We start from the raw sequence: 13830 nt of genomic DNA, 5'->3' as shown, positions 1-13830 counted from the left end.
GGTAGTTTCTCCATATATTTTTCATGTATTAGCAGTTCCTACATTTTCGCCAGAGCAGCTTCAAGTACACGTATTATTACATATACGTAACCATATTTAATTATGTACTAATTAATTTCATTATACCGTACGCTCGTTTATACAAATTCATACGCTTCTTTTTTACTTTTTTATGTTTAGGCTTAATTTTAAGTTTACATTTTTAGTGGAAATGGAAATTATTTTTATTAACTATAAAGTAGTTTTTCTCAACATTCCATTTCTCGTTTGGTTAAGTCTTCATTATTATATATATATATATATATATATATATATAGATATATATATTCCTCAGGTTCTGTGGTTTTGAAGTCATGAAACAGCTCTTTTTTGTTACTTTAGGATTTCGGTTAGTTTTTTGTTTTCCATTCGGTTATAAATAATATACTCTTCCTCTGCTGTTATATATGTAAGTGTTAATAAATATTCGAGCAACAAATTTGTTTTGGTAACATTTTTTTTTTTTTAACTTTGTAATATTTTTTTCTTTATTTAAATGTRTTGTTATAGTGYTTTGTTGATAMTTCTATTAGCGAAGTTCGTATTAAATATTTGTTTAACGGTCTATTAAAAATTAATAATGTTTTGGAAATAATGTAGAAAATATTAGTTTATTTGCAGGCTGAGTTTACTATAATAATCGATTATGCCACACAAAACTAGCAAAGTGCGCCTTAACTTATAAATTCACCAATCAGCGCTCCACATTGCTCTTCTCTGCTTACTATTGCTATTATGAGTAAACTAGCGTGACCAATCAGCGTACAGTTTTGCTCTTTTCAGCATAATTTTGCTTTGTGCATTACTTTTGCTGGTATGCTTGAGTCGGGTGCAGTGCGTYAGTCCGACCAATCAGCGCACTGTTTTTCTCTTTTCATCACACTTTCGATTGTGTGAGCGCGATTTATCTTGTATACAAATAACAAAAACACTAAATTATAATATAATAAATATGTATATATAAAGAATATAAAACCCTGCAAATTTTCAAAATTATTTAGTTCAGTTTTCTATTTCAGTGAATACTTAAATTTTCAAAAATTTTTCTTTTAAAATTTTCAAATTGTTTAATACAAAAACAGTTTCCTACTTCTTCAGTGGCTTTTTAAATAGAAAATATTTTGTAGCCTTTTTTGCAGACTTTCATATTTTGGAAATTTTTTCTGCAATCCTATACCGTTAATATTAATTTTTTTTTTTAAATAAATTTATTCATCTAATTAAGTAGTTGCTATAATTCGCCTTTAATAAATAGTTCCCTTAAGTGTTTGCTATATTAAATTGTTTTTAATTGTATATACTTTTTCGCCTAGTATGCTTGCAAAAGTYTAAATTCCTTATTTTTCTTTTTGGTTTAATGCAAAATGTTTAATATTTCTTTGCTGTGGTTAATTATTGCTGTAATTATAGGAAAATCTGCTTCGTACTATAATTTTTTGTTATTTTTTTGATATTTTTTTTGTTATTGAATTTTTTGTAGCTTCAATTCTTGTATATTTGACCACTGTTCTCAAATAAATAATYGTCTTAGTAAATTGATGCTTTTATATTTTCAACCCAAGCATTTTTCGTTTTCGCAAAGGTATATTTGCATTATCGGTTTAGTTAAATTTGCAAACAATTTAATATGATTTTTAAATYTTATTTTTTCAAATTGTTTCACTATGTTTTCGTATATATATTTTTTCTTGGTATTTTGGAAGTGTTACTGTGTGCGATTTAGTTGATAAAACGTTCGTTTTTCAGTTGAAATTACTGTTTGTTTGCTGTAGTTTATTTTTATTTATTTTAAGATAATATTTTTTCGCTTCGCCAAGGCTTAATCGTGCAAATTTTAAACATTTATTAGATACTAATTCTTTTGTTACTAAATTTATGCACTTATATTCGTATAGTTAGCTTTCTGCATATATCAAAAAGCACATTTAACGCTTTAATAATAATTTCTGTCAAAAATTCTTTGCTCTACGAACTATTTATTTATTTTTATTCTTTTGTTTATTTTCAAAAGTAGAATTTTTGAAAACATATCGTCACGTAAAATGCAAAATAACAGGCGAAGGAAAAAGGTTATAATAAAAAACAAATATAAACCCAAATATTGAGTTTTGGTTATAAAATGGTTATATTTTGGTTATCATACACTCATATGTGGGTTATAAAATGGTGATATTTTGGTTATCATAGCTGAAAACGATTTTATATGTTTTTAGATGATACATTGCTTTGCATTTTAGGTGACGACATGTATTTTTTCGAGCCTATTTCTTACTTCCCTCGCATCTGTATTGGCGTGGTCTGCTTCGTTACATATATTTTTTAACCATAAGCTACRTATGCCAGCTGTTTATTGTCTCATTTGTTTTTAATAAACTGCAACAAAATATGTGTTAAACATTGTCTATTAAACTATTCAGTGTTTACAGTTATTAACGGTCTTTCGCCATATTCTGCAACACAGTAATGGTTTGTGGCGCTCAAAAACGTGTATTTTCGTATGCGAGTACGCAGCGTTCGTGCAATTCGTGTTTGTATGAGTTTGGCTCTGCGTCATGTTCGGTGTTTCGTGAATTAAAATGTGTGGGTTTTCGCTGTGAAATATCCAATTGATTCATCTGTTATCGCTGAAAAACTGTGGATTTCTAATATCTATAAGATATAATCGTTATGCAACATATACTGTAGATTCTCAATAATTTTTAATCAGTTTATATTTCAGTAGAAATCTTAAACCGCAACTATTTTTAAGCATAAATTGTTTTAAAAGCACAATCTTTCGTTWATGAGCTTTCATGCAATGTTTTAAGCTTTCACTACCTACTTCCTTCTGTTAAAATAAGCGCTTTGGMAATATTAGCAAATTTTTTAGACCATATGACTTGACATGAGCTCACTGTGAACTTTTTAGAACAACCAATACTTTGGTGAAAAATTTTGAAAATCATCATTAAAAAGCTTGCATGCTTTGTGCTTTTTTGCTTTATTGCTGATCTGCGCACAAACAAGCCTGATTATTTTTAACCGAAAGAAAGCTGTACAAGCACAAGCTGTCGTTTATAAGCTTTCACTAACTGCTAATGCAAAGTAAGCGCTTTGGAAATATTTGCAAATTTTTTAGACCATATGACTTGACATGAGCTCACTGTCAACTTTGTAAAGCTTTTAAGCTGCTAGGCATTTGGTTTTCAAAGCGTCACTTCGTAAGTGTGTGGTTAAGTTCAATAACTCTAGACATAACAATTTGCTAAATGCTTAAATTTTTCTCAAACCACGACTACGCGTGTCGCCTACTATGCCTTTTTCGCAGGCTCATCATACGCTTTCTCTCCTTATTTATCTTGACCTTAGCAAGTCGTATCGATTCGGGTAGCGTCGCTGTGGCCGAAGTTGGCAGATAACCACTAACGATTGTCAGCCGACTATTGCGTGTTGCGTCGGTTTCGGCGCGCTCCGTCGAGCGCTGTTCCGCCAGCTCGCCAGACTCCTCCAGCAGGTCCGGATAGACGCTGATGTTGTCCATGTTGTCGATATCAATGTCGCCGGCGTTGTTGCGCACATAGGTMAGCTGATGAAAGGGCGTGGCCAGCAGCTTCTGCGTTGAGATGCGTATCGACTTTTTGGTGGTTAACGCTGCGATGGCGGTGGTCGCGTCGCCGGCTACAGTCGTGGAAGTGGGCGCAGYGGCGGAAGTGGTTGTGCTGAACGTGCTTGCTGTGGGTGTGTGTGTGTGTGCCAAGTGATTGCTGTTACCATCGAAGTGCGCCAAAGGTCGTGGATTGTGTAGAGGCAAAACAGTTTTATTGCCCAGCAACTGCTGTAGCGGGTATAAATGTTGTGTTGGCGTTGTTGTTGCCAATGTATTATCCTTCATTCTTGCGGTTGTTGTTGCGGGCGTAATAACACCCGCGCTGTGCGTTGTTGCACTGCTGGTGCGCGATGTTGCCATTGTGCTGCTGTACTCGTGCTGTGTCGTGTACGTCGTTGCTGCTGGCGATTTGTTGTTTCCGCTGTGCGCTTTGCTGCTTTGTCGTTGTGATTTGCCTTCCGGCACATATTTCTTGCCAAAACCAAGACTGGAATCACTCGTCGACAGCGCTTGCAAAGGTTGCTGGGACACGGCCTCAACATCTCTGCTGCTGTTGTTGTTGGGCTTGCGGTTGTTATGCCTGCGCTTGCTGGCAGTTCGTTGCTTGGTGAGCTGCTTCAGCCAGTCCAAATCGGCATCGTCGCCGCCGCTCGGCACCTCATCAGCAATGCCTTTGTCCCAAAAGTTAGTGCCGCTGTGATTCATATGATGTTGCCACCATGTTGCACGGTCGCCCGAAGCAACATCGGTTGTCGTTTCGAGCTCTGCGTCCACTGGTCGTCCTGTTGCCACGATTATTTCATCTGAGTATTCTTCACCACGCTGCGGACGCCAAGCGTACACATTGCCGCTGCTGGCACTAGTCGCCAGCAATTGTTGGCGCAGCAGTGTGGCTATGCTCGCCGCGATGCCGGACTGCTTTCGCCACATGTGGCCGATATGGCCGCGCTCAGCCGGTAAGCTGTAGACTTTTTGCTGTGCAGTTGTTGTACTTTGTGTGTCGCCGACTTCCGTCAGTGCTTCGGTGTTGCCAACGTCGTTGTAGGTGCTGCTGCTACTTTCCGCTTCAATTTCACTGGAGGTAGAATTGCTTGTTGCATATGAATCGGTGGCCTCAGCTGCGGTTTGCGTCTCCTCTGTCACATTGCCATCCTCAGAAAAAATTGCTGTGGCTGCCACGCTTTCAGTGTCGACAATTGCTGTGGGAGAGGGGAACACTGTTTCAAGGTCATCAGTTTCATTAGTTGTTGTGCTTGATGACCAATACTGCTCACTGCTCTCTGACCAAGTGGTTGATGTGGGCGCGATAGACTCCGCTGTTGACACTGGTGTTGCCACATTTTGTGTTGTAAATTGTTGTTGTTGTTGTTCGGAAGTAATACTGTTTAATTGCTCGTCTAGGGCTATTGTAGGCTCCGGCCACATTCTGCTTTCATCGATTTCAGTAATAAAGGTAGCGTTCAGCGACGACTCCTCATCCGCTGGCACAACGCTCGTGAAATCTGTGTTGTTGTTGTAATCGTTTGTTGACATGAGCGGCGACGCGCCATCGCTCAGATCGGTCGTTGAGACCAAGTATATTGGTGTAGGTGTGTCCGATGCCACCAGCGTCGAYAGAGTTGGTGTTTGAGAGGAAGGCGCTGCGGTGTCGATGGACGTCGCGTCGACGTTTATTGGCACTGAGGTCATCCATTCACCGCTGTAATCGCCAAATGTTGTTGCGGGCGATAGGCTGCTCGGCACATCGGCTAGCATTTGCGTTGAAAGTGAGTAGAGCGGTGGCGTYGGCGAATCGCTCCACAGCCAAGTGGTCGGRGTTGGTGAGTGCGCGGCCTTCGCRGGCTCACGCGCTACCAGTGGCAACATTTGTTGCTGCGCGCGCTGTGTTTGTTGTTGCTTTCKYTGCTTACGCCCCTTTCTTCGTCGTCCTTTGCGWTTATTGGCAATTGTTGTGGTTGACTTCATGATTATTGACGTTGCCGTTGCAGCTTTAGCCGCGACATTGGCCACGGTCGCCGCTTGCGGTTCGTGCCGCGCGTCTTTTTCATGCTGTTGCTTGCTGTGCGCGACAACGCCTGTYGCTGTCGTGYTATAAGKGGCTCTCGTCGTTGTTGTCGCTGTGGCGCGTTCGTGCGCCACTGTTGTTGTTGCTGGACTAGTTATTTTGCCGCTGCGCAGGCGCTGATGCTGTCGCCGTTTCTGYTTGTGCTCGTGGTGCTGGCGACGCGCTACCAAATTCGGATCGTTGTGATGATGCCGCACTTGATGCTGCTGCTGTTGATGTTGTTGTTGCTGACGCACGTGTTCGCGCGTGCGACCATTACTGTTGTTGTTGTGTTGCCTTTGCTGACTTAAATCTACTTGCTGCTGACTATTGCTAACTAAATTACTGCTGTTGCTGTGGTTAATATTACTGCTTTGATTGCTATTGTTATTATTATGGTTGCTGCTGCTGCTTAAATTGCTACTATGGCCATTAGTGTACTCTTCATTTTGGTTATTGTTACTGTTCCTATTGCTGTCTCTTATACACATCTAGATGTGTATAAGAGACAGGCTTTGATTGCTATTGTTATTATTATGGTTGCTGCTGCTGCTTAAATTGCTACTATGGCCATTAGTGTACTCTTCATTTTGGTTATTGTTACTGTTCCTATTGTTGTTGCTGCTATTGCTCTTGCGCATGCCATTCACACGCTTATTCTTGTTGTTGGTGCGCAATAGCCTGTTGTTGCTGTTGTGATTGCGTTGCGTTGCTGTCGCCGTGACAGTCGCTGTTGTGGCGGCGGCCGAGAGCGCTGCTCGCTGCGACGCTGAACGCGCTAAGGTGCCTGATGTTGTGTGTGTGGCGGTTGTGGTTTGCGGTGCGTTGGAAATGCCGCTGATGATTTTGGTGCTCTTCGATTTCGGTGCAAAATAATCGGTGTGCTGATGGAAAAACTGATCGGCTTGTATCTTCGTGAACAGATAGCAGGCGTCGTTGACATTCTTCTTCGGCCCGACCGCCTTACCTCGGTGCGTGAAGCCGACACGTCGCTGCAGATCGACTACGGAACGAAACACGAAATAACCGTGTACGATGGTTTCGTTGAAGTAGCAGGTGTCGCGCAGTTCTTTCTGCAAGTAAAGAGAGGCAGAATTTAATGAAATTTGTGTAGACGTGTTTGACAACTAAATGTACATACTATAGCAAATTGATCTACAGGGAGTCAAGAAAAGGAAAAACCGTCGGTTTTTAATTCGATTTTTTTTTAAAGAGCAAACAATTTTTTTGTCAGTTTTCAAGATTTCCGATTGAAATTTAATACGTGGTTGCATTTTGGTATTCTATTGACCATATAACCGATTATGCAGGTTTTGAAAAGTTCGCTCTAAGAATTGTCCGCTCGGAACCGTTTTCAGCATCAGCTGTAGAACATTTACCACTTAAGCGAGTTTATAGAAAAAAAAAAAATCAACCTTCTCTAATACATACTCATATATACAAAATACGGTCAATGTGTTCAAAAACTTGTTAGTCTAAGATTTAAAGAACTTTTATCCACAAAGGAGCGTTCACTGGCGGTTTGCTTCAGAGGATTCTATATGCTCTCTAAACATCCTACTCAAAACAGTGCCGTTTATAATAGGTTGTCAAAAAAGTATTGCGGTATTTTTTTATTGAATTTTTTCAATTTTCAATTGTTCATAAAATTTTTTTTGATGACTCATGCCCAGCTTTTGACCGATACTACGGCTGCTACTATGCCAGTCTCTTTGCACCAATTCAGCTATTTTATCGCAATTTTCGACGACAGGCCTTCCGGAGCGTGGCGCATCTTCGACCACCTCTACACCAGAACGGAAACGTTGAAACCATCGTTGTGCGGTGGAAATGGAAACTGTATCGGGTCCATAAACTGCACAAATTTTATTGGCGGCTTGAGATGCATTTTTGCCTTAATCGTAGTAGTACTGTAAAATATGCCGTATTTTCTCTTTACTTTGCTCCATGTTTACGACGCTATAAATCACGAACGACCTAAAAGAAACGACAATCAAACGCGTGTTAGCGCGCGAAATGAGCTTTCCAAAAAGGTATAGCATGACCCGATGCGACGAATAAAACTAGAAATACTCGCTCTCAGCGCCTACCAGCGAAAATACCGCAAGACTTTTTTGACAACCTAATATTTAATAATAACTAAGCTCATAACAGTTATTAACAATTTCGATATTTTGGAAGATGACGACAGCTTAATGCCGTTACAATTTCAGGGATTATTTGACACGAAGTGTATTAGTGCGTGACGTCACGAACGAGATTAGAATAAACCTTTATTTACAACTACTTTAAAGTTTCCTCAATTCGTTTCGTTTAAGATGTATCATGTCGAGATCTCGTATCAATCTTGCTCTGTATTGACCTATCTTACCAGAAATACCATATATATGTACATTAACCATTCCAATTCACCCTTAAAAATTATCAGCATAGATATTAATCAAAAGTATTTAACCCMATTTAATACTCATAACAAAGCGCGAAACAAAATAGACAACAAACACTCGCTTTGCAGTTCATAAATTTCGCCACACTTCCGCTCGCAACACTTGGAGAACTGGGACAGAAATTAGGAAGATAAAATAATGTTGTTTTCTCGAGTTATGTTATGTACTCGTATGTGTACTCAGTCCTCCCTTCAGTAGTTTGACAACGCCATTGTCTATTCCATGCAACTTCCTTGCCATAAAAGTCGTTTTAGTCTTTAGTTGCCTATAAATAACTTACAAATGTTTACAGTACAATTGAGCGTAGTCAATGTGGTCTTGTCTTGTTGTTTTTATGCACCCTTATAATATAGTTCTTGATATTTTTGTGTGAATTTAGGGCAAGTTTGTATGTGTCTCAAGTGCAACTGAGCTGCACTAAGCAAGATTCTTGTGATATGGGCAAAGAATATGTTGCGCATGCGCAGCCATGCTTGTGATATTCTCAAATGAACAGCAGTGTTGGTGGCGGGTTAAATGCTAAGAACTTTGTCTGCGCTGTCAGTGCTCTTTAATTGTTATGTAAACAAGAACAAGTGCACATAAATTGTGGTAAAACAGGAAATTTACTATAACATTACTGAAATGCAAAGAAGTTGTAAGCAGGAAAAAAGGAAGTGACCCTGGGATATATAAATTATGTAAGTTAGCACATTTAGCGCGCTTAGTATATTATATCATTTTGGTATGTGCACCTTTATGCATATATTTGTAAATATGTAAATTACCAGTCGATGCAATTTTGTGGTCAACCCTCGCAACGCGTATTTGTTTGAATATTTCGAATGGCGCGTGTTGTGACAGCTCAAGTGTTCCACTTMACAAACAATTTCTAATTTCAAATTCACTTCAAATCGAGTGACAGAGCGCGTAATGTGCGCTGAAGCGTTTGCGCGTGCGCGTACCCTTAGCAAAATGTATGTGACGTTAAGATCGGCACGCGTGCGCATTTTTACATAAAATATTTCAAAAATAAAAATAGGAAGGAAAATAAAAATATTAACATGATTAGAACCAAATKAAGTTATGAGCAGCACTTGAGCTTCAGCAGAAATAATTTAGACAGTTTAACAAAATATTTCCAGAAATAGATTCCAAATAAAACAACAGAAAAAAGTGAGTTTTCCAGCTAGTTACATTACCCGTGGACATAACCGACTCAGGGAAACTGGACATATTAAGGGTCCCAGAGAGGGATATTGCGAAATCTGCTCTCACTTCGACTGTATCCCAGATAACTTGGATCAACAAGCCCCGGAACCTACTCTTGGTTTGTGGGTGGGGCTAAGTCGCTGGAAAAGATGCACAGTAATTTTTTATACTGATGAATTGAAGCTCCAGGGGAGGTTGAATATCTTGTTTCAGACTGCAAGACCACTGTAGTGTCTTTCAAGCAGAAGTGGCAGACATCAAGCCTGCAGTAGATGTAATTCTCCTAAATGCGGCTTCTATTAGGGAGGTATACATCGACTCTGATACCACAGCTGCTTTACAAGCCTTGAAATCACTGACAGTGAGCTCCAAACTAGTGCTTGAAWTATTTTCGGGAAGTTGTACCGAGTAGACAGTCCCTTATAGATACAAATCCGGGTTTCGTTCCGMTTACTTAGACCCGACTGTCGTGGAAAATCGTCGGAAATTGTAAAGCAGATGAGCTTCCGAGAGAATCTCTCCTAACTAAACTACATTAGGTTGAGAACGAGCAGGTGTTCCCCTGTCTGCGTGCATACGAGCGAGTGGATCTATGGGTTTCTGGAGAGCTCAGAAAGCGATGGTCAGCAATTAGCACTTTTGGGGTTGCTAAAGCCTTCTGGACTGGGGTAGAACTTAAAGCGAACAACAGGTACAAACAATAATAGGCGTCCTAAGGCAATAATAGGCGTCTTAAGTAGACATTGGCAGGTCTTACGCGTTTTGTCGYTRTGCGATGGTYTCTTTGAYCCMTACTTGGGAGTTCTGGGCAYCACAACGGGCAAGCGTCTATAGTGATCCAAGGGGCAATCAGCCTAACCTAACCTATCTTACTGTCTCTTATACACATCTAGATGTGTATAAGAGACAGCGTCTATAGTGATCCAAGGGGCAATCAGCCTAACCTAACCTATCTTAATTAAGGAATTTTTAATTTTATTAAAACAACAACAATAGCTAATGATGGCATCATAGATCATTGTAAGCCTTTAGAGAGTGAATTGCTTCATGCTTGTCTTATTGCCAGCAGCAGGCATGAGAAGTACAAAAATTCGGGCTTAGACAAAGCAAACAACTAACAACAAAAAATATAGAAAAATGAAATTGGCGTTAAAAAGTTCAATCTCGCGTTTTATTCATCACAGACCAAAGTTCAATTTCAATTTCAGCTAAATTTAGCCATCACTCTTCTAAGCGCTGATTATGATGGAGCCACTCACTTACATAATTGTTTACGCTTTTAAATGCCTTATTTTCCACGTAAAGCTCAGATATATTTAATAACGATTTTGTTGTTTGTTTTGATTGCGTGAAGTGTGTGATTGAATCGTAATGAAATTGACAGTGATTATTTTACAGAAATATTACTGACGAATGGCACACACACACACTTGCAAGGATATAAACGAGTGCATAAATCTCTTAATTGTGTGCATGCATGTTTTGATTTACATATTTATGTTTGCTTTGTTGTTGTAGTCGCTGTTTTTCTATGCACTCCTAGGTGTGTTACCGCATTTAAGTGTCGCGAGAGTTACATGTAAACAAACACGCACAAGTACCGGCTACAGTCTTGAGCAATCATTTGCAATAGAGCACTCCACTAGAGTGTGTATGCCTTTGTATGCGCCAGAGTGTGTGTTGGTGGGACGAAAGAATTTTGTTTTTGCAGCCAACGATTTGTAGCTTGTTGCAATTTTTCATTAACGTTGTGAAAATATATGTCAGAGTCAATAGCGCCGCAAGGTTGTAGTGGATCTTAAGTGTAACGAGAATTTATTAAATATACAACTTGCTTTGCTAAGTATCATTCAGCGTATTTGAAATAACAAACTCTTTGACAGTGACCTAGATTTAGCAGGTGACGACACTGTTTTCCAATAATTGCTAGAGCTTTTTCTCTAGCTTTGTGGATGGGGAGCTCTGGAATATTAAAAAAAATGTCAACGTCTAAAAGCTACCTAAGGCTTTTAGAAGCGATATACAACATAATTTATAAATATATATAAATTCAGGTGATTTTTGGTGACGGTTGTTGGACTGTTACTAGATTAGCTTTTGCAAGCTTTCACTAACTGAATATAGATTAAATTTATATTTTTTAATTCTTTTAAATTTGAGCACAATGCAGATTAGGTTCGATTTTATATACGATCAGACCAAATTTAGTTCTACTAAAGAACTAATAGCGTAAAATCTATCTGAGACTTGGTCCCGCAAAGGTGAGCTTCTGTGAAGGAGCACTGAGTTCGCTTCAAAACTGCTTATACTCTATGACTGATAGTGTGTGATCCAGGAGTTTCAGACTTGGTCTCGAAAAGGCGAAGCAATTTCCACAACTGAGCTCAAGCCAAAAGCACTTAGAATCCGCACAACTAGAAAAAGGCGGGCTTTGCCCAAGGAGGAGTACTCCCTAGATTTCGTGCAATTTGCAGCAGTCACAAGAATTTTGGCGACTGCCAAGCGCCAACAAACGCAGATCTTCCTAATACTCATCTTATTTCCTATCTACAGATGCAGTTCTGTTTAATTTCATTAACAGCAGTAGTTGATACAACATATATTTTGTTTTTTTCTCGAGTTGAAAAATATACAAACACTCTTTCTGTTTTATTTTCGAGTTGAAAAATACAATTTATTTTTAGTAGCAATAACGAACGACGTGCTTGTCCTTACTAAGATACCTACACAGGCGCCTAAATGTAGGCAACAGCAGGTGCTTGTCTTTACTAAGATATTGCTAAATTCGCCGCGATGGAGGCAAAAATTTGTTTTATTGCCATATTTTCTCCAATAAAAACTGAATTAACTTTTCTTACAAGAGTTTTAGCATTTTAAGTCCAAAAATATAGAACGGTATGCTTATCTTTACTAAGATTATTTATAATCACGCCTAGATTTAGGCAACAGTAGGTGCTTGTCTTTATTAATTTATTTCCGAACACGCCTCAATGTAGGCAAACATTTCTATTATGAGACTTTTTTTTTATTGACTTTTCTTATAAGATTTTTAGCTTTTTGCACAGCTTTCACATTTATCTTATCTCGAAGCAACTCGKTGTTGCTGATAGCGCGGCTATTTCTTAATAAAACTCGAGCGATGGGTGCTCAGGTGCACTTCATTTCATAATTATGAAAATTAGCTGTTGAAATAGTCAAATAAAAATCTTTTCAAAAGAATGCAATTTATATAAATTTATTTACATTCAGTGAGTCTAAAAAGTGAGTCGTACATGACGTATGAGTGCTTTGCAAGCAAAGCGGATTTTCCACGCCACAAAAGCCAGAAACAATAACCGCACAATAAACAACTGAATTTCCGTCGGCTTTTGTACAAAGCTGCGCATTACAAGCATTTCCTTTCAAATAGATTAAAGCCATAAAGCGACAACACAAACGAAGTTGAAAAGAAAAGCCACCAACGGAGCCGCCCTGCTACAAAGGCACTCAGCTAATGACTCCAGCGAGTAATCATAATAAAATTAAGCTATGCAAATAAATGCAATAAAGAGTTAATAAAGTTGAGTAACACAAAAATATATATACATATGACGCTTTTGTACACATACATGCACATGCATATATGAGTATACAGCCGCTAGTATTGTATGTGACTTATGCCGTGGCGATGAATGAATTTTCGAGTGTTTTGGGCGCGTCGCGCACTTTTCCATTCAGGCACATGCACGCCTACACACATTGTTAACTAAGTAAACAAACAAATAAACACAGCAACAATTGCGCGCACTGTTTGCACATCGCGCGTTGTGTAGCTTTTGCGCTTTTCTGCTTTTGTACTCCAGTTATTTGCATTGTTGTATTGACAATATTTGACACTTTACATGAGCACTAATTGTACGCGTGCGCGCAGCGTTCAACAAACGGTACATACACATACACACAGCCACACATACTCACAGCCACCGGTCGTAGTCACTTGTCAGCGGGTCAGGGTGTGATGGCAAGCAAAGTGTTGCATGTGTTTTTGAAACACTACACAATGTTTTTGAAACTCTACACATGTATTTGCCTAGACTTCGTGGCAACTTTTCCATATTTCTTCTTTTCAAATTGTCAACATCAATGTCAGACAGAATGAGCACAGCTCAAAGCATATTAAGATGATTGTCACTACTGTCTGCGCGTCTGTCGCTTCGAATATATGTGTATATAACCGCCTAAATCCAATCAAATCGATTCGCTTTAAGCCGCGCTTATTCATAAATTTGTTCATTTACTTGCCATTTAAATTATAAAAATTTAATTCTTTTKGACTGGTGACACGCCTAACCGCTGCTGCCGCAAACGAAAATTCACAAAGCTGCAAACGAGTTGAGTTAGTTAATTATTCAACTGTCACTCAGCTAGCAATTGTCATTTAGCCATTGTCAGCTACCGTTTGTCAGTTGAATATTGTCACTTGAGAATTATCACTCGAAAATTGTCACTTGAATATTATCTATTCATTGCAATTAGTTAAATGC

At 38.9% G+C, this 13830-nt stretch overlaps 1 protein-coding gene across 1 annotated transcript in view; it reads right to left on the bottom strand.

The window, feature by feature from the left end:
* Nucleotides 1-2167: 2167 nt before the first annotated feature.
* LOC108966646 (GATA zinc finger domain-containing protein 7) overlaps nucleotides 2168-13830 on the bottom strand; it is a 149269-nt gene continuing 137606 nt past the window's right edge. Inside the window, exons 5-6 of the mRNA XM_018929659.1 lie at nucleotides 6274-6742; nucleotides 2168-6147 (exon numbers count right to left, since the gene is read on the bottom strand). Coding sequence (XP_018785204.1) covers nucleotides 3314-6147; nucleotides 6274-6742 — 3303 coding nt within the window. The 3' untranslated portion in view covers nucleotides 2168-3313. The remainder of the gene's footprint in view (nucleotides 6148-6273; nucleotides 6743-13830) is intronic.

This window comes from Bactrocera latifrons, unplaced genomic scaffold (assembly GCF_001853355.1).
Source record: "Bactrocera latifrons isolate USDA-ARS-PBARC rearing strain unplaced genomic scaffold, ASM185335v1 scaffold_168, whole genome shotgun sequence".
NCBI lineage: Eukaryota > Metazoa > Arthropoda > Insecta > Diptera > Tephritidae > Bactrocera > Bactrocera latifrons.
The sequence above is the reverse complement of the archived record's forward strand: the minus strand, read 5'-3'. Positions and strand labels throughout refer to the sequence as shown.